General features: G+C 37.5%; 1 protein-coding gene across 2 annotated transcripts; it reads left to right on the top strand.

Moving 5' to 3' along the window:
• Window positions 1–4,611: 4,611 nt before the first annotated feature.
• Window positions 4,612–21,975, top strand: PEX2 (peroxisomal biogenesis factor 2). 2 transcript variants are annotated; one of them, XM_063079851.1, is made up of 3 exons: window positions 4,612–4,678; window positions 16,597–16,706; window positions 20,713–21,975. In XM_063079851.1, the coding sequence occupies exon 3, from the start codon at window positions 20,730–20,732 to the stop codon at window positions 21,645–21,647; it is 918 nt and encodes a 305-aa protein (XP_062935921.1). In that variant the 5' UTR covers window positions 4,612–4,678; window positions 16,597–16,706; window positions 20,713–20,729; the 3' UTR covers window positions 21,648–21,975. The 2 variants fall into 2 exon arrangements, with proteins under 2 accessions (XP_062935921.1, XP_062935920.1); XM_063079850.1 differs by lacking the exon at window positions 4,612–4,678 and adding an exon at window positions 4,690–4,850.
• Window positions 21,976–22,579: the final 604 nt, after the last annotated feature.

Below are 22,579 nucleotides of genomic sequence, written 5' to 3'. Positions count from 1 at the left end.
ACATCAGAACCATGCCCCTGACCACCATTATTCATCCATTCACTATGGCATTGTCCTACAATTGAATCACCTCTTCAAGGCCCCACCTTTCAATTACCGTAGTAGGATTTCCCACCCTCAACAGTAACACTGGGAATTAAGCTTCTAATATATGGACCCTAGGGGAAACAATTCAATCAATCCACAGCAGCCAGGGATTCAGGATGTCATTGCCTCCCTCAAGGAATAATAATAGCAAATGAAAACAGTGAGAAGTTAGAATTGATGTCTGTGTAAATACTAAGCAAAGGAATGGCAGGAGAGTATTTGGAGTATGTAAAGCTCTTAGTGCCCTTCTAGGAAGTTTGGACATTAACCTGAAGCAGCTAGAGTGGACAAAGTGTTTAAAGTGCATGATCAGATAACACTGAAGTTAACACAGCTAGAAAGATGGAGGCTAGACTGTAAAGAGGAGAAATCAGAGAGTGAGAAAGCCAATAGCACTGTGGTATTTTTTTTTTAAAGTTAAAATTTTAATTTTCAGTTTTTATTTCACATGTACCTAAAGAAAACATTTTTTATAATAAATACTGTTTTTAAAAGTTGAATTGTCACCAGTAACTGTAGCTAGCAATAGCTTACTACAAGGAAGCACTGTTCTAAGTACCTTACATATAGTACCCATTGAATCCTCAAGTACTATCATTAATTCAAGTATTATCATTAATTATTTTTGACTACAATTCAATAACTTGAGTCTGTAACTGACTGAGAAAAGTAACTTGCCCAGGGTCAACCAGTAACTGGTAGGCAGAATTATTCGAATCTAGAAAATGGAATACAAGATCTTGAACTCCAAGCCACTATATCATTAAAGCATGTTTAGTAAATCCAGATATTCAGAAATTATCTTTATTATGTTGAGGTTCAGAGCATGCACTTGCTTTGGAACCTGGTTCCACGAGGTTCAAATCCTCATTCCACCATTTAATAGCTGTGAGAAGTTACGCAAGTTACTTCAGTTCTCTCTACATGTTTCCTTATCTGTATGTTTGCCTCCTAGAGTAGTTCTAAGGATTAAATGAGTGAATGCAGTAGAAGGACTTAAAATAGTGTCTAAAACATATTTCATATCTGATAAAATTTAGTTATTATTATCAACATTACTATTCTTACATAAAGTATTGAGAATACTCGTAAGGAATGCTGGATATGAGTTATACTGCATGGCCCCAGTTAAGATCTGTGGTAGGCAGAATAACAAGCTCCTAAAGATGCCCATGCCCTAATCTCTAGAACCTGTGAATACAAGGGTATTTCAAAAAGTTAATGGAAAAACAGAATTGAAGGATAATACAAATCTTTCCATGAACTTTTTAAAGTACCCTCATATGTTACCTTACTATGGCAAAAGGATCTTGCAGATGTGATTAAAGTTATTGAACATTAAAATGGAGAGATTTAACCTAATCAAATGAATTCTCACAAGGCTGTAGTTAACAACAGAGAAGAGAGAGACAACAGGAGAAAGGAAAGATTAGAAGGATGAGAAGGTCCCAACCCATAGGTGCTCGTTTTGAAGATGGAGGAAGAAGTCCACAACCCAAGGCAGGCAGGTAGTCTCTAGAAGCTGGGAACAACCCTCAGCTGACAGCCAACAAAGCAACAGGGACCTTAATCCTATAACCGCAAGGGACTGAATTTGGCCAACAACCTGAATAAGCAAAAAAAAAAACCCCAGATTCTTCCCCCAAGCGTCCAGAAATGAACACAGGCCTGTGGACACCTTGATTTGACTCCATTGAGACCCATGTTGGACTTCTGAACTACACAACTATAAGATAATAAATAGGTGTTGTTTTGAACCGATAACTTTGTGGTAATTTGTTACACCAGCTGTAATAAACTCACATAAGATCTACATTTAAATTTTTTCTAAAAGACTCACATATATTGACTTAAGAACTATGTAGTATGCTAAAATAAATTTAACTTCCTAAAGTCAGCAATTTTAAACTATGCTGGGGCATAAATCAATGTCTTCTTTACAACTCTATTAATAAATTCCTTAGAACCTAAAAGTTGCCAAAAGGCTAAAAGAGGATATAGGATGCTATTATAATTTTTTTTTCAACTTTTCTTTGTATTTAAAAGTAAAGAAATGTTCAATTTTAAGTTTTCTTCTGTAAGTTCTCACAGTTAATGAATGAACTTTGATATTTTTACTAGTATTTCTTAAGTCCACAGCCAAACCCTAATAAGACTCTTTCTTAACATGTCAGCAGAAATATATACATTCTAGGTTTAAAAACACGAACATGTTGAATTTACAGAGGTAAAGCATTTTACTCAAAAGCAAAATAGACTATGCCTTGGTTGTTATCTACTTATTCACTGTTTCTGAATTGATACCCATCAGCCCCCAGAGATTAAGGGCTATGTCTGTCTTCTGTTTTGTTCACGTTGTTCTCAACCCTGTCTAGCAATACTCCAGGCCCCCAGCAGGCTATTCTTAAATAAATGAGTAAAAAATATATTTTTAAAGCAAATATACAACACTGGAAACAAAAGTTCCCTAAAACCTCAGCTTACTGAGTTCACTGGAAAACTAAAGAGGTATACTGGACCTACAGGTTAAACATTAAAACCCAGAACTTATTTTAAACATTTTCAACAGACATCTTAAGTGTTACATGTTTCCCTGAATTCTTAATCAGATTCATTAAACATAATTCAAATGTCTTGATAACTTGGTATCTTTGTTATCAATAGTTCATGTGACATACATAAGGCTCCATGAACTAGAACTTGCTTTGTGAAAATGTCCTTTGTCAGGATTTTTAATTTTTGGTTTTTGGGTTTTTGGGGGTACTTTTTTTCCTCTCTCAAAAAATGAAGTACAGCAAATCTGTAGGCTACTTGAGAAGCGTGACATGGCTGCCTTCCTAAACAATTACTAAGCGAAGGAGCTGCTCTTCTTCAAAGAGATTTCCTTACTTTCTAGAACAGCAGTATCCAACAGAAATATAACAGGAACCACATATGGAATTTAAAATTTTCCAAAACGTTCTCATTTCAACGTGTGATCAATTTAAAATTAATGAAATATTTTACATTCTTTTTTTATACCACGTCTTAGAAACTCAGTGCATGCTTTACACTTAGAGCAGACCTCAATTCTGACTTCTGTATCCGCGTTTCAAGTGTCTAATGGCTACTACATTGGGCAGCTGCAGCTCTAGAATAATTTCCATTCATATCCCTAAATGAACTACATACACTATCAACTTGTAGCTTCCACTCTATCTCATTTTTACTGTTGATCCACATGATAGGAAGGACTTTGTTTCACTAATTCAAGAAGAGCTTCATTATCCTCCTTCTCAAGCCCATCTTTCAAGATCCCCTTAATGTACAGAAGGCAACATTCCAGGTATAACTGATGTTAAATCGTACATTTTGAACATAAAAATGAATTTGGACAGCATTAGAGTTCATTAATATATTTTTTTTTTATCTCGTCCATAATGTTTCCTATACTGAGTAACAACTCTATTCCACAGGATAATTCCTGAAATAAAAATACAAGGTGGGGAAAAAAAAGCAGTAGCCTTTCTACAATACTGAGTCTACAGGATAAGCTCTGGAATGTCTAATAGCTCTGCTCTAGGACTGAATGCTCCTGGGGGTGGAGGAGGCTGAGGGGAGGCAAGAACTAAAACGTTCTTAAAACCTACTATGTGCAGGAATCTTTAAACACCTGGCTTCATTCAAACCTCAGAATAGACATTGCCATTCATTCCACAGAATGTGAAGGCATTGGCGATTCTCAACGCCGGCTACACATAATCGCCTGGTGAGCACTCTTCCCTCAAACCCCACTCCCATAAATTCTGACTCGATTCCCTAGAGTGAGCGACCTGGAGGCCCGTGTTCCGAGAGCTACCGGGGAGACGCGCCACTGGGGCGGGAACCCTGCGGCCGGGTGTGCACTGCCCCGAAGGTGCGAGCGCGTGCGGCCGGCTCTCCAGGGCCTCTCCGGCGCGGCTTTGCGGGGCAGATGACTGACCAAACCGCTACCCGCCCTCCTGAGCCCGCAGAGGTTAACAAACTACCCACCCTGGGCACACCGGCCCTGGGGGAAGGCAGGGGACCACGCGCCGCACAGCACCCCAGCCCGACGCGGCCGCCCCGCCCGAGGGCTCCCTCCCCACGAGGGCTCCCTCCCCACGAGGGCTCCCTCCCCACGAGGGCTCCCTCCCCACGAGGGCTCCCTCCCCACGAGGGCTCCCTCCCCACGAGGGCTCCCTCCCCACGAGGCCAGCCCGCAGTCGGCCCACCTCCCAGGGCGAACGAGGAGCCGGCGAGGCGCAGGCGCCCAGCCGCCGGAGGCCGCCCGCTGCGGCGTCCGCAGGCAGGGAAAGCCCTGCCCTCGAGAACCCCGGACTTCCCGCGGCCCCTCGGCACTACAACCTCCTCACGCGCGGCCGCGACCTGGGGCCGACCGGTTCGTGGCTCTCCTGCCAATCAGAGACGGATTTCCCCCGAACGGCCTGCCGACCAATCACCGCGCGCGAGGGGGTGTCCTGTTCGGCTCGTCGGCTCTTCGGCTCGTCGGCTCCTCAGCCCTTCGGCTCTTCGGCGTTCGCTGTTGCTGGGTCCGCCGAGGCCTTCCGCACCTCGCTGATGCGTAGTTCTGGTTGGTGTACTTTCTTTTTTTTTTCTTAGCCACTTCCGGGTCCTGCGTGGCTGCGGAAGCCCACGAGTTCCGGAAGGCCGGGTAGCCCAGATTCTTTTAGGAAAAGCGGAGCTTTCCAGAGAATGGGTCAGAAAGAGTTACGTGGAGCGTGGGCGTTTCGCGGACTCCTAAGGTCAGTGTCTGCCCAGAGAGCCAGAGTGCAGACCTCAGGTCTTGTTGCAGCTGGGAGGTCGTGCAGTTTCACGACCTTGTAATTGTCGCCCTTTGCTTGAGTTTCCCTGTTTATTGGCTTCCTGTCTTCCTGGAAGAGGCAAATCAACGTCTCTGGATTTCGGGAAAGGCAATTGAAGCATACCTAAACCCCTAAAAATATTCTTAGGAATGCGCCGTTAGCAAACACACACACACACACGCACCCCCACCCACCCCCTCGGATGGAGCCCCTCTGCATTCACTGAAGTGACTTTTAAGAGACGAACTTCGAAATTTTTTCCTTGAACGAATGAATGGCTTTAGTAAGAATCATTCAGGATCCAAGCTTTACTTAATATCTGAAGGTTCAAGTAAAGTGTTATATTTGGTTCCAAAAAATTGAGTATGTTCAAGTTCTCAGCATTTTTGAAAACTCATTCCCTTAAAAGCAGTTTGGGTTTTCTTAGGGGAAAAAGTATTGAGAATTTTCTTATAAAATTGCTTGCAATAAGTTTGTTATATTTCATATTGACGGAAGTCCAGTCTTCTTATCGGGAGATAAGAAATCTGAGAATGTGAGAGTCATTAACATTTTTCTCTGAGTCCTTAAATTAAAAATCGTTGTTTATTTAGGTACCGTTTTCCAAGCATCCAACATTTAGTGAAAGGGCTTTTCACAGAATGAGACCAAGTTGTTAAACGTTCGATTCTAACATGTTGGGGTTTTCTTGTGATGCCCCTTGAAAGTTTTTTTATCTTGACAGTGTAAAGCAAATACAGGGGAATGAGGTTCCCTGCACACCACAGTTTGCAGTTTAAATACCTTCCCTTAATGTGTTACTTTTAGTTAAATCTAAAACAGAATGAACTTGGGTTGGCTTAAAACTTTTCTTCTTTCTTTTTTCTTTTTTTTAAACTTCTCAGATCTCGCCCATATTATCAGTTACTTGTGTCCAGAAAGATTAGAGTTGAATGATCTTGAGCCCAAAGGAGATTTGGAAGAAGAGAGATAGTGGGATTATTTACAAAGTCAAAAAGAGAACCCCTCCTATTTTTTTCTTAAAAAAAAAAAAAAAAAAAAAAAAAGAACAAAATAGAATAATGGTACATAGTAGAAAGAATACTAGATTAAGTCAAGAGAATTGGGTTCCAGTCCTAATTCTGGCTTGCCTTTAACCAACTTTACCTCTTGGTTTTATTCTTTTCGTTTTTAGAAATTAGGGCCGGTATTCAGCCTATGGTTTAAAAACTGTTCCGTAGAAGAGCTTCTGTAGAAATTACCTGGAGCCATACAGTGGAAAGACAAATCAAGCAGACCCTCAGCTGTATTTTAACAAGAGCAGCTATTTACGTGTTCTGTTTGAATAACAGGATTCCTGTTAAGAAAATGAAATTCGTATCTTAGACTACAGGATCTCCCTTTCCTTCTGTCATTAAAATTCTGTTTCTTAGGAAAATTATTCATCTTTATTCAATGTGCATTCATTTGATTATTATAGTTTTTAAAAATAATATATGTATTCACAGTTAATTTATTTCTAAAGTCTGCAAACATGTCCATATTCAATCTCAGTTGTTTTATTGATACAAATTTCAAATTTATTTTTTTCCTTATGATCAGAATCATAATTCATTATTTTCCTCCCTTCCCCATGTCCTTTTATTTTAGCCATAAAAGTTTTGCCTATATTTAACGCTTGTAATAATCCTTGCAATAGGGAGGGCGGGTATTTTTCATTTTACGTATTCAGTAGATGAACCTTAAAGATGTTAGCGGGCTTGCCCATCATCCCATTGCCAGTAAAGTTCTGAGTTCTAGCCTCATGTTTTTCTCACAGCATCAAGTAATTTGAAAGTTTTTTTTTTTTTTCTCTCTCATAAGGAAAATGCATGCCATATGCACAATCTTTATTTCTGGAAAAAAATTCTACTCTCATCACTTCGTTTCTTCCTCTCTTGATGATCTGGGTTTGACAACCTAGAAGCAAATTAGATGTTCCTTTTATCTCCTTCCTGTGTAGTGATAGCAGTTGCTAAATAGTTTGTGTCCCTCTTCTGGCTGTTTGTAATGTACAAGAAGCCTCGGGTGAAAAGCTCTAAGCTGTTCCATTTGCCCCATGTCTATAATCTTGGCACTGCTCTTTTAAGTCCAGCCCTGGGGTTTCTGTACATGGGTGGAGGCAGGAGGCAGGATGTCTGGGATCCTCAGCTTTTCCCAGGGTGGCCTCTTGATGTTCTTCCCATTGTAGTCTCATCTATACAGTTAGAATGCCCCTTTCTATGTATTGCTTTTTACGCTATTTAACATACTTGCTTCTTATCAGAGCTCTTCCTTCTTATTTGCTTCTCAATAGGTGAGAGAAAATTCTATCCAAGATGTCTTTTCTTTCTTCCTATAGTTATAACAAAAACCAAGAGCTCTAGAGTAATTGTTTTGATCATGCCTAACCACTTTGTTCCAGTGTTAGATGGTGAGTTGGCATTGCCTGTACCTTGCATATAGTTTATGTTCATAATAGTTAAATGAATTTTCATGCCTCACTTTTTCACCCATGTATTCCCTTTTCTCAGATTTGGCATTCAATCTCTTTGACAGGTCAAATATCTATTTTACTAACTTTATTTTGTATGTTTCACAATTTTTTCTGATATTTACCAGAAATGTACTGATTGCCAGCTTGACTTTAGATAGGTTAATCTACTCAAGCTTAGTTTTTGTCTTCTTAGAATGGAGATGATAGTACAGGTACTTACTATATTGTGATTAACAGATAAAGAATGTAAAGAAAACATAGAGAGTCTTGGGCATAATGTGTATCACATGGTAGTTCTTCCTGTTGTATTGCTAATACCTCTTTATACCTTTTAAGATATTTTCCCCATTCTCTCATGTCAGAAAATGTGTGATTCAATGTGTATTCCAATAACTTTAAAGTCATTTAGAATTCTTAAGTAATTCAATTCTAAAGCCCTTTGCTAAATTTATAGAGTATTTAAAGATCTAGTTACTTTGTATGTTTCATGTGGCTCTTGTTATTCATTCCTGGATTAGAATTTTTGCCATAGTTCATGACTGTACTCTTAGTACTTAGCCTCTTAAAAATAGTCCTGTGGTACCATCCTAAAATGTTTATGTTTGCCTTTTAGGCTTAATACCAGCTTGTCAATATAGGACACTGGTTCAGAGCATGACTCTGCCACTTCTAGCCATGTGATTTTCTGCAAGTCAGTTAATCTCTCTGTGCTTCAGTTGCCTTGTTTTATAACAGAAATAACAATAATGATAATTTAAAAACCCTCTTTCCTAGTATTGTAAGGACTAAATGATTTAATATTTAATTCTGCATATGGTAACTAGCAGTAGTAGTTCACTTGCTAGCATTCAATAACTAGTAAGTTGTATGTCTTTACGGGGTTGTAAACCAACAGATTCAGATTTGTTAGGATTATATTCCTTAATGCTTCCTTATTACATTCTGTTAGACTGTCACTGTCTCAGGTGTCCTGCTCTGATTTCTCTACTTTCTTTAGACTTTTCCAAGCTTATGTTCAACATTACAATTTCTACAGTTGGAAATAGCTGTTCCTTTTTTTTTTTTTTTTTTCCTTCCCCTTCCAAGGTTTCCTAAATCAGTTCCTATAGGGATTCTAGATAAGTAGGAAGACTTTTTTTCAGTTGCTTTTTTTTTTTTTTTAAACTTCTTAACTGATGACAAGATTAGTGTGGTAAAATGACTTGTGCAGAGTCATACAGACTGTGAACCTGGGCTAGAATAGAGAACTAACCAGGGGCAGTTTAATTCTTCTTCCCCCAGTATTGACTCAAATATCTGCTCTTTATTCTCACAATATGCTTTCTTTCTTAATGACTCAGAAATATCAACTTTCTGAAAGAAAGGAATATAAGTGCCGTGCTATTCTCTTAAAACTGTATTTATGAAGCTAGGCCAAGGTACTGGAAATTATGTTTCAAGGTTTAAAAAAAATATTTTTTGTTGTTTTAGATACTAACATTAAATAAATAAGACACTTAGTTAATTGTATAAGACTAATTATAGTATTGAAAATCATAGTATTTTTGTTAGGTTACCTCTACTCTCCAAATGAAAAAAAATATTTTTCTCTTTGCTAGAGCAAGCTACTTATCACGGTTCATCTTTCTGAAGAATTTATGTCATTTTGAAGTTTATCTTTCAGATACATTTTGGAAACATTTTGTCATGCACCCACTACCATTCCAAAAAAGAAAAACCTATTTGGATTTTAATGAGGATTGCATTAAAGTTAAGATTAAGTTAGAGGTCTAGTGTCCATAACATAATTTTAAGACTCTGCATGTCTTGGCTATACCCAAATGAGCATGATTGGAATTTATAGCATCAGATGTCTATAAACTACTAAAACTTAGTCTATATATGGTGAAAGAGAGGAACAAAAGAGTAGTGACAAGTCACTTAGCAAGTCTGTGGCAAAGTGGGATTTGAACTTAGAGTTGTTGATTTCTAGGCCTGTTCACAGTGCCAGAGGTCACAGTGTTCTAATGGATCTCAGCCACAGCTTTTTCTCTTTTGCCCATGTTTGAAATGTGTTCTGGGAATCGGTGTCCTGTTAAATCTCTCTCTGATGCATGTCCCATTTATTAGTATTGATTTCAATACAATGAACAGTAAATCTATCTGACTACACAAAGGAAATAAAATAGTAGAGTGTAGATTCAAAACTTAAGATCTCCAGTCATAGAATTTTATTCACATAATATAGTATGAAATGTTAGTTTAAAATTTTTTAAAAGGAAAAGTGAATATATGGTTTCATCCACTCTGATTACTAGAACACTTAAGATAGTGTGGAAGTGACATTGTCATACAAAAATATAGTTGATCATTGTGGAGCTGGAAAAAGTATAGCCTGGCAGGGGGTGTGTGGGTGGCTATGATACCTTAAAGATTGCTTGGGAATCACATGTTTCTGCTGACAAAGTTTACAGGACTGTAAATTTAAATGTAGAATTTTTGTAGGCAGTATGCATTGACAGATATGCCTAATGGTAATACATCTAGTACTGAGAGTCTCGGAAGAGGTCAATAATGTGTGTATTGATAGCAGCAATGTAGGAGATGTTACTTGGTATTATAGCTAAAATCCATGTTATCCCCTTAATCATAATTACATTAATATTGACGGGCCCTTGACAATACCCACATTATTATTGATAGATTTCTGTCAATAATGTGTTTTTAAATAAAATATATTCATTCATAATTTGTACTATACTCAATAAAAACTCTAAAATACATCCTGAAAAATTCCTCCTTCCTCAGTGATATACAGTCATTTGTTTTGGTTTTGGAATGTGGTATCTATGACAAAGTTATTATTTGGGGGAATGAAAAACATGAAAGTAAAGCATGAGTTATTTAAGGGATAAGGTTATATATTGCTGCTCTTAGTAAATGAATTTTTAGTTGGTTTTTTTTTTTCTGTGAAAGAAAAACAGTGTGACATGTCTAGTGATAAAATGTCAGCAGGAGACCTTTTTAATAGTTTTTAGTGCTAGATCATTTTGTCTTAAACCTATTTATGTGACAAGTTAATCACACTAACCCTAGTAGATGCTATACTTTCTATGTGGTCTTGATTTTGCCTTAAGCATCTTTTTCACATATCCTTAACATAGTAGACTCCTTCACTAAACACTAATATTATTTAGTGCCAATTACATTTTTTAGTTACTTATTTTTATATGTCTCTTTGCACACTAAATGTTTGACCAATAAATGTTTCCCCCTGGGTTAGCCTTTTAGAATCTTAAAGTTAGTATACTTTGCGGAATGGGTTTGTGGAGCAAGGAAGCGGGTAGGATTGTGTATTAAAAGGCAAAATAGGAAAAAGCATTGTCTGCTTTTGGCATTCTGGAAAAATCAGTTTGAAGTATATCGATGGTGTTTCAATTCAAAACAATTCCAACTTTTTTTTAAAAAAAGGTTAGCTTGTATTGTTTTTTACAACTCAAGTTTGAGCTAGATACTAATCTACAAGAACCAGTAATATGAGGATTGTTAAAGCTTACTTAACTTCTTAAAAGTAAAGTAGAAATAGACTGACCAGTGGTTGGGCATAGGTATTGGAAATCAGTGCAACAGTGCAACAGAAGTCATGAAAGTACTGGTTTAGCAGAAGCATTGGGGATTTTTGCTCCAAAAATGTGAATATACCATAATCTCCTTTTTGATTTCCATATTTTCTAATGAAATAAAATATATTACTTTGAGTTTTCCAGAAAGTTGTTAGCATCTTAGTCAGGCCCCTGAATTGTTGCAGGAGTCCTATAACTAGTCTTCCTGGATTGTAGTTTCCCTTTCTTCAGTCCTGTTGAACTACCATCAGATTAATCTTTTAAAATTTATATCCTGTCATGTCTCTTCTCTTCAATGATTATTCATGCCTACAGAATCAATGCAGTTTCTTTTTACAGTCTTTTTATGGGTTCTTTTTACAGTCTGGCCAGGTTGACTCTTCATCCAGTCTCTCCTGCCAGCCTGCTTTGCTCTGGTCATAGCAAATGACTTGTCTGTTTGCTTCCAGATAACAGATGCAACCACATTAATAGGGGTTAAATAACCAAGGACCCAGCTCATGCTGAAACCCATTCCCATATGTCCCAGCTAGACTGTGGCCAGGCTTGGGCCTAGGCTTTTGTTTCTAGGCTTTTGCACAACCTGTTCCCTTGCCCTATGTACCATTTCTCTCTTTTCTGCCTGTGAAGTTTTGTATCCTTTATAGTTTTTTCACATTTTGGGATTCATTCTTTGCTTCAGAGATCAATGGCCAATTCTGATTATAGTAACATCCTAGTTCCTTTAAAATGCTGAAATAAAAACAAGTTAACTGACAGTTAAATATTTAGATTGAATCCCTGGTACCTAGAAGAATGCCTGGCATTTGGTAGGTGCTCTATTAGTATAGGTTACATTGAGTAACCATTTATCAGAGAATTAGAATCCACTGAAACACAAACTGTTTACATTATATTGAGAATAATTTTATGTGATTTAAAGGTATTTATGACTTTTTGTGTGCTTTATACCTATTGTATACAAATCTCATTGTACTGCATTGGAGGGAAGAGGATTCCATAACCTGATTAATTGAACTTCAGTTATTTTGATTTCATCAGTTTCTTTTATTTTGGGGAACTGCCTTTCTCTAAAGCCAGTTTTCTAGAATAACTGTACCTGTCAGAAAGAGGGGTGTTTTGTGGAGAAGAAGAGGAACTAAATGCAGTATGTGGGTGATGATCCGAGGTTAGATGCTTGTCATGGACTGCCTGTACCATGCCCTGTGCAGTGAAGCACCTAGAGTCGGATATTATCAGTGTGCATTCCTGAGGTGTCTTCACTTCCAGATAGCAGACATAACCATATTGATGGGGGTTAAATAACCAAGGGAGCAGGTCATGCTGGAACCCAGTCCCATTCTCTCAGAATCCCCGTTGCATCATCTCCTTTTAGATAAGATGCAAGTTAAGAGTACAGTGAGTTCCACTGAACTGTGTCTGCACCCCCTTCCACTGTCCCCCACCGTGCACATATAATGGTGACATCATGTTCACGGTTTAACTGCCACAATCGTACTTCAATGGTGTAGTCAATATTTCCTGGAAAAACAAATTTGACACAGGTTGATTGTGGCATTAATATGAGTAATAATGAAGGTTTCAGTCTTTTGAAATGAGATTTGCCAAAATCAGCATGGAGTCTTTTTATGTCCAGCCTAGCCAAAGCAACAACAGTGTAATAGTAATACTACTTTACATTTCCAAACCACTTTCCTAACATTTTCTGGTTTAATCTTAACAACTTTGTGATATAGCTATTATTTACAACTTTTAGAAGAATCTGAGGCTAATGAATTTTTTAAGATGACATAGCAAATAAGTGACAGAGCTGGAACTTGAGCCCAGAGCTGGAACTTTAGCCCAGGCATGCTAGAATTTAAATCTGCTTTTTCCACTCTATCAGAGTTGCCTGAAGAGGAATGCAGAGCATAGGAGAGGTATTCCTCTTTAATGAACTATGATGTGTAGCAGACATTGTTCTATGTTTACTACTAAAAGAAATCACAAATGACCAAAATGTTGGAAAATAAAACCTGAAGCAAAAAGATACAGAAACAAATTATTCATCTGGAGGAGCAAAGGCTGAAGAGCAGTTTAATTATAGTCTTTTGGTCTATTAAAGAATCTTACGTAGGGAAAAGAGTGAGCCCAGCTGTTTCTAATCTACACTGAGGCCAAGCCTGGGGAGAAAAAGAGAGAGAAAAAAAAAATTAAACTGTAATAGAAGGGATAAGAAAGAATTTTTTGATAATAAGTTCTGTTAAATATTGGGTTGGTTAGAGAGTGTTAAGTCTCCTTTTCTGGCAGTCATTAAAAATTCCTATTTTTCCTAAATGCTCTTACATAGGATTCCTCCAGAAATGGGGGATTTGAAATAGGTGATTCTTCTGAGAAACCACTCCCTTTGAGAAGTTTCTCATTAAATATCAGCAAGGAATCTGAGGAAGAGATAGCTTCCTTCACCATGCAGTTCATCTAGATGCTCTCACAAAATATTCAGCTAGTACAGTGATTGGCTAGCAAACTGCTCCTTCCACTGCATGTAAGTTCAGCATTTACTGAGCAGCTACTAGGAGCCCATCTTTGCGGTAAATTCTAAAGCTATAAGATTAATAAGATATTCATCTGCCATATTCTGGAACTGTTATGATTGTAGTTTTTAAAGATACATAAATTGGAACAAGTGGCCCTCTAAGGCAAGCTAAATGTTTAGTTTGGTACTCAACTAAAAAATAGCAATCCGTCTAGCCCAGTACTGGGGATAGAAATGGGGGTGAGAGGGGACTGGTGGTATTGGACTTACACTGGTATCCAGTATGGTCAGAGCTTTTCAAGAGCTATTTGTCAATAAGAGAGTTTCCCTTATCTTGTTGACCAGGGAATATGAAATCTGGGGAAGATAGAGAGTTATAAATACTGGTACAGTAGAAGAGTTACGTACACCATATTCCCCCACACACTGAAGGATTGTAGACCTTTGCTTGAGGAAAACTGAGCTGGATATCAAAGTCACTTCGTAAGTGGCAGGGGTTTTGAGAAATAAATATAAGATAAGGCATTTTCCCTTAACTAGCTTACGTTCAAATTGGAGAAAGAAGATGTATTTATATGATTGAAATCACAGTACAAATGGTTGAAATCACAGAACGAGTGGCTGTCATAGTTAAAAATGATAATAATTAATGGAAACTGGGGATTATAAAGTTTTCAAGGAGAGTGTTGAAATAGAGTTGGATGTGAAGGGCAGATTCTTTAGGGTGGTGGGAATAGCTAATAAGGAAGATAAGTGTTTTAGGTACACCAGAAAAAGCACATGGGCAGGACTGAAAGATGGTCTGGAATTAAAGACTCCATTGGGCCTTAGGGAGTTATATAGTTGCAGAGATAGAGACAGGATTGGGCTGGTTTAGGTCTGAGGAATTGTACTTTATACCAGGGAAAATAATGAGCTCAGAAAGAGGTGATTTGTTAAGTGTAGGCAAATAATTTTGTGGATTTGGGTTAGCTCGTGAGGTTTTTAAAATAATGTTTTAGTTTCCTTTTTTTTTTTTTTAATTACATTAAGTGATGTAAGTTAGATTAACTTTGTTAACTGCAGAAAAAGTTTAAAAAATAGATAAATCTTATTTGTTGATTTGTATGTGTGTGAATTTGGAATTCTTTTTCTATTGAGATAGTTTTGAAACTTTATGTATTGCTTTTGAGAACCTGTGATACCGTAATAATACCTCTGTTAGTGCCCTAGTTGTCCATTTACTTGACTGTCTCCCATTCTAGACTTTGGTTGGGGTCCTTAAATGACAGCCATGACATATCTTTATCTTTGCATCCTAAGTACCTAGCGTGGCTAGTACGTACTTATGTTTATAGTTTGTAGAATCAAAGAATGATCTCTAATCTCATAAGAACTACTTTAGAAAAGGAGTCAGTGAAAGATTTGAAACAGTCTCTGTAGATAAAGGGATGAGAGCTAATCAGAAATGAGTTGAAGGGCTGGCATGTAGCATTGAGCTATATGGGTGATATGCAAAAACAAACAAACAAAAAAAGATGGATTTTGCTTTGAAATGGACTAGTCCAGTAGTTCTCAACATCACTTGGGAACATGATAGAAATGTAAATATATACATATATGTATCTATAAAAAGATATATTTAATCTATGTATGATAGAAAACTATGAGACTAAGATTATATTGTTACAAAGAAAGTTGAATGTGTTGTAAATAGATAAGATCTACCTATCTTGTTTAGATCACTGCCTTCCTGATCTTAGCATGTAAGTAGATCAAATAGATTTAAAATAGATTAGTTTTATCAGAGGAGCCTCAGACTTACAGAATCTCCACCCAGATTTACTCTTCCTTACTCACATATCTGCCTACTGAACTTTTCCACTTGGATGTCTCATAAGAGCCTCAGATCTCTAAAATTGCATATATTTACTATCTTCCCCTTCAGATCTGTATCACCTTATGTTTTACCTATTTCAGAGAACTGGATCACCATCTACTCAATTACTTACGTCAATTATTCTTGGCTTATTTCTCACCACATATTGACAATTCTACCACCTTATAGCTTTCAAAGATACCTTTTTCTCTCTGTCCCCATTGATACATTTCTAATTTAGACCCTCATTAGTTTCTCAGTAGATTATTTTAACAACCTCTTAACTAGCGTCTATGACTCCAGTCTTTCAGCCTCTAATTCATTCTCCAGGTGCCAGAACACTTAAAAATTTAGACTTAAAATGCAAATCTGATAAGTTGTTTCCTTACATCTGTTCAATGGTCCCCCTTTACCTTCTTGATAAAGTACAGCGTCCTCAACTTGGTTTTTAGGGCCTAAAGGATCTGTCTCTTACTTTCCAGCTTGATATTTCATTCTTGTACCTCCAGTCCTTGGTACCTGCTGTTCCCTCCCACTTGGAATAATATTCTTACCCTCATTCACGCTGACACTGCTAATCCTTCAGGTGGTGGCTTAGATATTGCCTCTTCCAGGAAGCCTTCTCCAACCTTCCAAAGTAAAGTTGCAAGCATAGAATCTTGGACTTCCACTTGCATTTAACTTATTGCACCTTATTGTAACTGCCTGTTTATTTTATATGCATACACTTTCCATCTCCTCCTGTCTCAATAGATTGTAGCTCCACAAGGGCTGACACTGTGTCTGTTGTGTTCAGTATATCACCAGGCTCTAACACATTAACTGGTAAATAGCAGATGCACCACAAATGTGTTGAAATAAGTAATAATCAGTATTCTGGATATGGTAATTTGAAATAGTTTTAAAGTTCATGGATGGGTTTTGTATTTTCTACCTTTCACACACCCCAGACTTTCATCCTGTTCATTTATCCATTTATCTAGTATTCGTAAAATGCTTTCTTGAAGGAAGCAAATGGTTACTTAGACCAGGGGAGAGAGTACAGCAGCCAGAATTTAGGAAAAGGCTTGTGGGGGATAGAGGGTGATGAATGGATTATAAACAAAGACAAATAAGTTTGGACAAAGAATCAATGGTCCTTGGTGATGGATTAGATTAGTAGAGTGAGGAAAAGAAACTCTCTCTCTCTTTCTGACCCCCTTCTTTCTTTTCTATAGCTCCTGGCAAGGATGAGGCAAGGATTTCACAGAAGAGCTGGCATCAAAAAACCTCAGTGCCATAGCTGTGGGCTATCAAGTCTTGAAGGATCTGTGGGAAGGAGAGAAAGGTGAGTTCTCCCCAGACAGCAGGAGGCATTTATGGGTGAGAAGCATTACTGTCATGTGCCTGGTTTGAAGGGAGAGTAGTACCAAACAACCCATTATTCAGTGGTCATTTTGGTTTCCAATACTTGAACTTGTTAAGCATGTAGTCTTCTGCCACTAAGTCATCTAGGATCCATAGGTAATTTTAAATCTTCCCTCTTGAACATTACTTCTGTTGTCAAAGATATTCCCAATTTGAAGTATAAGTTTATTTTAAGATGTACGTTTCAATCATTTTATTTTTTTTTTAAAGATAATTTATTTTATATATATATGTGGGATACAAAGTTGACTTTCATTAGTTGTGTACAATTTGTGGTGGTCAGATCAGGATTAGTTAGCTTATTCATCATTACAGTACATAATCCTTCTTTGTGTCTGTTAACCAATTTCTCATTAACCCTCCTCCCTGTCCCCTGCCTCTCCTCTCTCCTTTTCTACTTCTAGTAACCACAGTTCTTTTCTCTCCTTCTAAAATTTCAGCATATTACTGTGATTGTTGTTTCTTTCTTTCTTTCTTTCTCTCTGTCTTTACTGTTTATTTGTTTATTTATGGATTCAGTTCCCACTTATGGTTGAGAATATGCAGTATTTCTCTTTCTGCACCTGGGTAGTTTCACTTAGCATAATCCAGTCTCATCCATGTTGTTGCAAATGGCAGAATTTCATTCTTTTTTATGGCTGAGTAGTATTCCATTGTGTATATGTACCACATTTTCCTTGTCAAGTCATCCATCGATGGACATTTAGGTTGGTTCCATAGTCTGGCCACTGTAAATAGAGCTGCAGTAAACATCCTTTTGACATGATGATTTCCAATCCTCTGGTTATATCCCCAGAAGTGGGATTGTTGGATCATATAATAGTTCTATCTGTAGTTGTTTGAGGATCCTCCATACTCTTCTCTGTAATGGCTGTGCTAAATAATTTACAGTCCCACCAGCCATGCAGAAGGGTTCCCCTTTCTCCATGTTCTCTCCAGCATTTGTTGTTTTTGTCTTTTTTATAATAGGTAGTATGGGCCGAGCCCGTGGCGCACTCGGTAGAGTGCTGCGCTGGGAGCGCAGCGACGCTCCCGCCGCGGGTTCGGATCCTATATAGGAATGACCAGTGCACTCACTGGCTGACTGCCGGTCACGAAAAAACGACAAAAAAATAAAAAAATAAAAAAAATAATAGGTAGTATAACTGGGGTGAAGTGATATCTCAGAGTGGTGTTGATTTGCATTTCCTTGATAGTTAGTGATGTTGAGCATTTTTCATATACCTGTTGGCCATTTGTATGTCCTCCTTTGAGAAATGTCTATTCAGCTCCTTTGCCCATTTTTTGATTGGGCTATTTGTTTTTTTACTGTAAAGTTGTTTGAGTTCTTTATATATTCTTTATATATTAATCCCTTGTTGGATGCATAGTTGGCAGATATTTTCTCCCACTCTGCAGTTTGTCTTTTCACATTGTCAATTGTTTCCTTTGCTGTGCAGGAGCTTTATAGTTTGATATAATCACATTTGTTTATTTTTTGTTGTCTGTGCTTTGGGGGCCTTATTCATAAAGTCTTTGCTCAGTTCTATATCTTGGATTGTTTCCCCTATGTTTTCTTCTGGAAGTTTTATAGTTTCAGGTCTTATACTTAAGTCTTTAATCCATTTTGAGTCGGTTTTGGTATATGGTGAGAGGCACAGATCAAGTTTCATTCTTCTACATATGGATATCCAGTTTTCCCAGCACTATGTATTGAAGAGATTCTCCTTTCCCTATTGTTTGTTCTTGGTGCCCTTGTCAAAGATCACTTAGCTGTAAATATGTGGGTTGATTCCTTCTAACAAATTACATTTAACCTCTTTTTAGTAAAAATCATTTTATAATAGAGTTTGAAAGGACTTTAAAAGCCATTGTGTATCCAGCCCTTTGTTTTGTCAGCGAGGAAACTAAGGCAGAGATCAGTTGAAATGACTTGTCCAAGATCACATGGTCCACTGTGGCAGTGAGTTTCAGTGGGATCCATGCCTCCCTCTGTAACTGTGTTCTCCTATTAGTGTGTTGTTCCTTTCGAAGGCCTAGAGTCCATTATCAAGCTTGGTGTGTTGACGACTCTATTAGTCCATTTTGTGTTACTATAACAGAGCTACTTGAGACTGGGTAATTTATAAAGAATAGAGGTTAATTTGGCTTATGACTCTGGGACAGCTTCATCTGGCAAGGGCCGGGCCTTAGGCCGTTTCTATTCATGGTAGAAAGTGGCAGGTACAAGCAGATCAATGGCGAGAGGAAGCAAGACAGAGGAGGTGCCAGGGTCTTTTTAAACAACCAGCTCTCGCGGGAACTTATAGAGCAAGAACTCACTCATTAATCCCCCCTCCCCCAGGGAGAGCATTAATCCATTCATGAGGGATCCGCCCCCATGACTTAATCAGTTTACAACCCTGCCACATTGGGGATCAAATTTCCACGAGTTTTGGAGGGGACAACACATCCAAACTCTATCAATGACCCATTTTAATTTGGGATTTTTTTTTTTTTTTGAGCTTTATTGAGGTATAACATTGACAAATAAAAATTGTATATATTCAAAGTGTACAACATGATAATTTCATATATATTTTGAAATGACTACAACACATCCATCACTACCCATAGTTACCATTTGTGTGTGTTGTGGGGGGTGAGGACACTTAAGATCTACTGTCTCAGCAAATTTCAGGTAAACAATACAGTGTTATTAATTAGAGTCACCATGCTGTCTGTTAGCCCCCCAGAACTTATTTGTCTTATAACTGAAAGTTTGTGCCCTTTGACCAACATCTCACCATATCCTCTACCCTCTGTCTCCTATCTGCCATCGTTTTACTCTCTGCTTCTATGAGTTTGACTTTTTTAGATTCATATGTAGGCAAGATCAAACAGAGGGCCCATTTTAGAAACTAAATTTAAATGTGATATTTAGTCATAGTCTGGATTTGCCAGTTCATTAATAAAATTTAAAATATCTAAACTAGTCTGTATACTTGATTACAGCAGTGACACTGAGTGTTTCAGTTGCATTGGCTTGCACATAATAGGCATTAAATAAATGTTTTGAATCAGTCAAACACAGAAACTAACTATTAATCATGACTAACTTTAATAATGACATTTCTGCTTTCTTAATGCTTCATGCTAAGATTTAGTATTTATTTTCTGCAATAGTGTGATAGAGTAATAAACATATTTATTTTTCTTTCTAACTTTTTTTACAAATACAAAATGTATTTGAGAAAGATTAAGTGAAACATATACCTTTGAAATCAGTACAAGTGCTGGAAATTAAACTGAGGTCTTGATTTAACCATCCATTACAATGTTCTGTATAGTTCATTGTATTTACTACATTCATGTATTTCTCTATTAGTCATTTTATTATTCAGCCTCATCACTGTTAGCTTCAGGATTTTAATATCTTCCTAGTAGAATACCAAACCAAGGAATATTACTTAGAAGTAGGTTTCTGGAAATAGGTACAGCCTGGTTTTTTTGTTTGTTTGTTGTTTTTTTTAAAAATTTTTATTCTTTTGATGAGGAGGGCCATGGGAAAAAAAGCAAAAGGAAGGCAGGGGCATGGGGGGCGGGGTGGGGAGAAGAAAGAAACAGAAAGAAGTCTGAAGTAAGAAGTGATCGTTCACTGTACTACAGATTGAGTATTCCTTATCTGAAATGCTTGCACCAGAAATGTTTCTGATTTTGGATTTTTCGGACTTTGGAATATCAGAATACATGCAACTTGAGCATCCCTTATCTGAAAATCCAAAGTCAAAAGAAATCAGACTTGGGATTTTCAGGTAAGGGGTGCTCAATCCATGCTTTTCCACAACTGAAAGGCCTATCTGTCTTTCCTGTGTAATTTGTGAATCTTGGTTTTCCAAGCATAAGTCGAGGAAGTAGTACAAGATTGCAGCTGTTTGATGTTGTTCCCTAATTGTATTTTTTCCTAGAGACCTTCAGACAAGTCATGGCTCCCCGGGAAGAGAACCCGAAGAGTACAAACAGAGTGCTACGAATAAGTCAGTTGGATGCGCTTGAGCTAAACAAGGCCCTGGAGCAGCTAGTGTGGTCCCAGTTTTCTCAGTGCTTTCATGGGTTTAAGCCAGGCCTGTTAGCCCGCTTTGAACCAGAAGTGAAAGCATTCTTGTGGCTTTTCTTGTGGCGATTCACCATCTACTCCAAAAATGCCACTGTGGGGCAGTCAGTTTTGAACATTCAGTACAAAAACGATTTTTCCTCAAACCTGAGGTATCAGCCACCGAGTAAAAACCAAAAGCTCTGGTATGCTGTTTGTACAATTGGTGGGAGGTGGTTAGAAGAACGATGCTATGATTTGTTTCGAAACCATCATTTAGCATCATTTGGGAAACTTAAGCAGTGTGTGAATTTGGTGGTTGGAATCTTGAAATTAGGTGGGTTGATTAATTTTTTAATTTTTCTTCAAAGAGGAAAGTTTGCAACTTTGACAGAACGTCTCCTAGGCATTCATTCTGTATTTTGCAAGCCCCAAAACATACGTGAAGTCGGTTTTGAGTATATGAATAGGGAACTTCTCTGGCATGGTTTTGCTGAGTTTCTGATTTTTCTCTTACCACTTATCAATATCCAGAAGTTGAAAGCCAAGTTATCTTCATGGTGTATCCCTCTTACTAGTGCCCCGAATAGTGAGAATACATTAGCTACCAGTGGCAAAGAATGTTCTCTATGCGGAGAGTGGCCCACCATGCCTCACACCATAGGGTGTGAACATATCTTCTGTTACTACTGTGCTAAGAGTAGTTTCTTATTTGACATGTATTTTACATGCCCTAAGTGTGGCACAGAGGTACACAGTGTACAGCCACTAAAATCAGGAATTGAGATGGCAGAAGTGAATGCTCTTTAAAAACTAAAATTGTTTCCCGAAGAAAATTTCTCATGCTTAAATCATTAATATTAGTCATCCTAAGTATACCTTTTAGATGATTTTTATAAGGCATGTGCTTCTCAGCCACTGTCTTCTGTCCCATTCTAGACATGACTAATTTCTAAGCACTGGAAACCACATGATTCTTAATATATAAATGCAAAAGCGTCTTTAAAATTATTGCATTTAATTTTTAATGTCAAGAATAATGGACACTTTGCCAGATGACTACTAAGAATGCTCCTTCATTTCGCTATTTCCTAGAAAGAGCTTGAACTTTAAAAATAAAAGATTTTGGAGACTCTGGGATGAATGTGAATTTATTTTTAGAGATGACATAGTATCATAATCTGACAATGATAAGACCCTGTTCTTTTAAACTTTAAGATCCGATGCCACAGTTGTAATTTTAAGCTTTTCTCTGAAGCCAGTTTTTTAGGTTCTGTCTTCAGCCATCAGACTCCTTCACAGTTGGCTTCTTATATTCAGAAAGTAAAAATTGCCTAAGGCAGCATAGAAATGAGGCCTGGGGACTATTGGAGACAACTGGTGTGAAGAACACTATTTACTGAATCTCTTTCTGTAGCTTTTGATTCAGAGCTTCTATTCTCAGCAAGCATATTGATAGTTTTATGAAACATCAGAGGTCTTTAACATAGTAATGATATGGCAGTACATATCAAGATAGTTCTGTATACTTCACTTTTCTCTGCATTTTTCACTTAAAAGCTTATAAATGAGCCTTCTTCTATTTAAATAACCATATCATGACAAATATTTGGACTGTTTAAGTTACTTCACCAAAATAATGGCACTTATTTTTAAACCAGGTCTCAATTTTTGTGCTTTGACAATACACCAAAATATAAAATAAAATATATTAGACTTTAATTAAATATATATATATGTTT

This window comes from Cynocephalus volans, chromosome 15 (assembly GCF_027409185.1).
Source record: "Cynocephalus volans isolate mCynVol1 chromosome 15, mCynVol1.pri, whole genome shotgun sequence".
Lineage (NCBI taxonomy): Eukaryota > Metazoa > Chordata > Mammalia > Dermoptera > Cynocephalidae > Cynocephalus > Cynocephalus volans.
The sequence above is the reverse complement of the archived record's forward strand: the minus strand, read 5'-3'. Positions and strand labels throughout refer to the sequence as shown.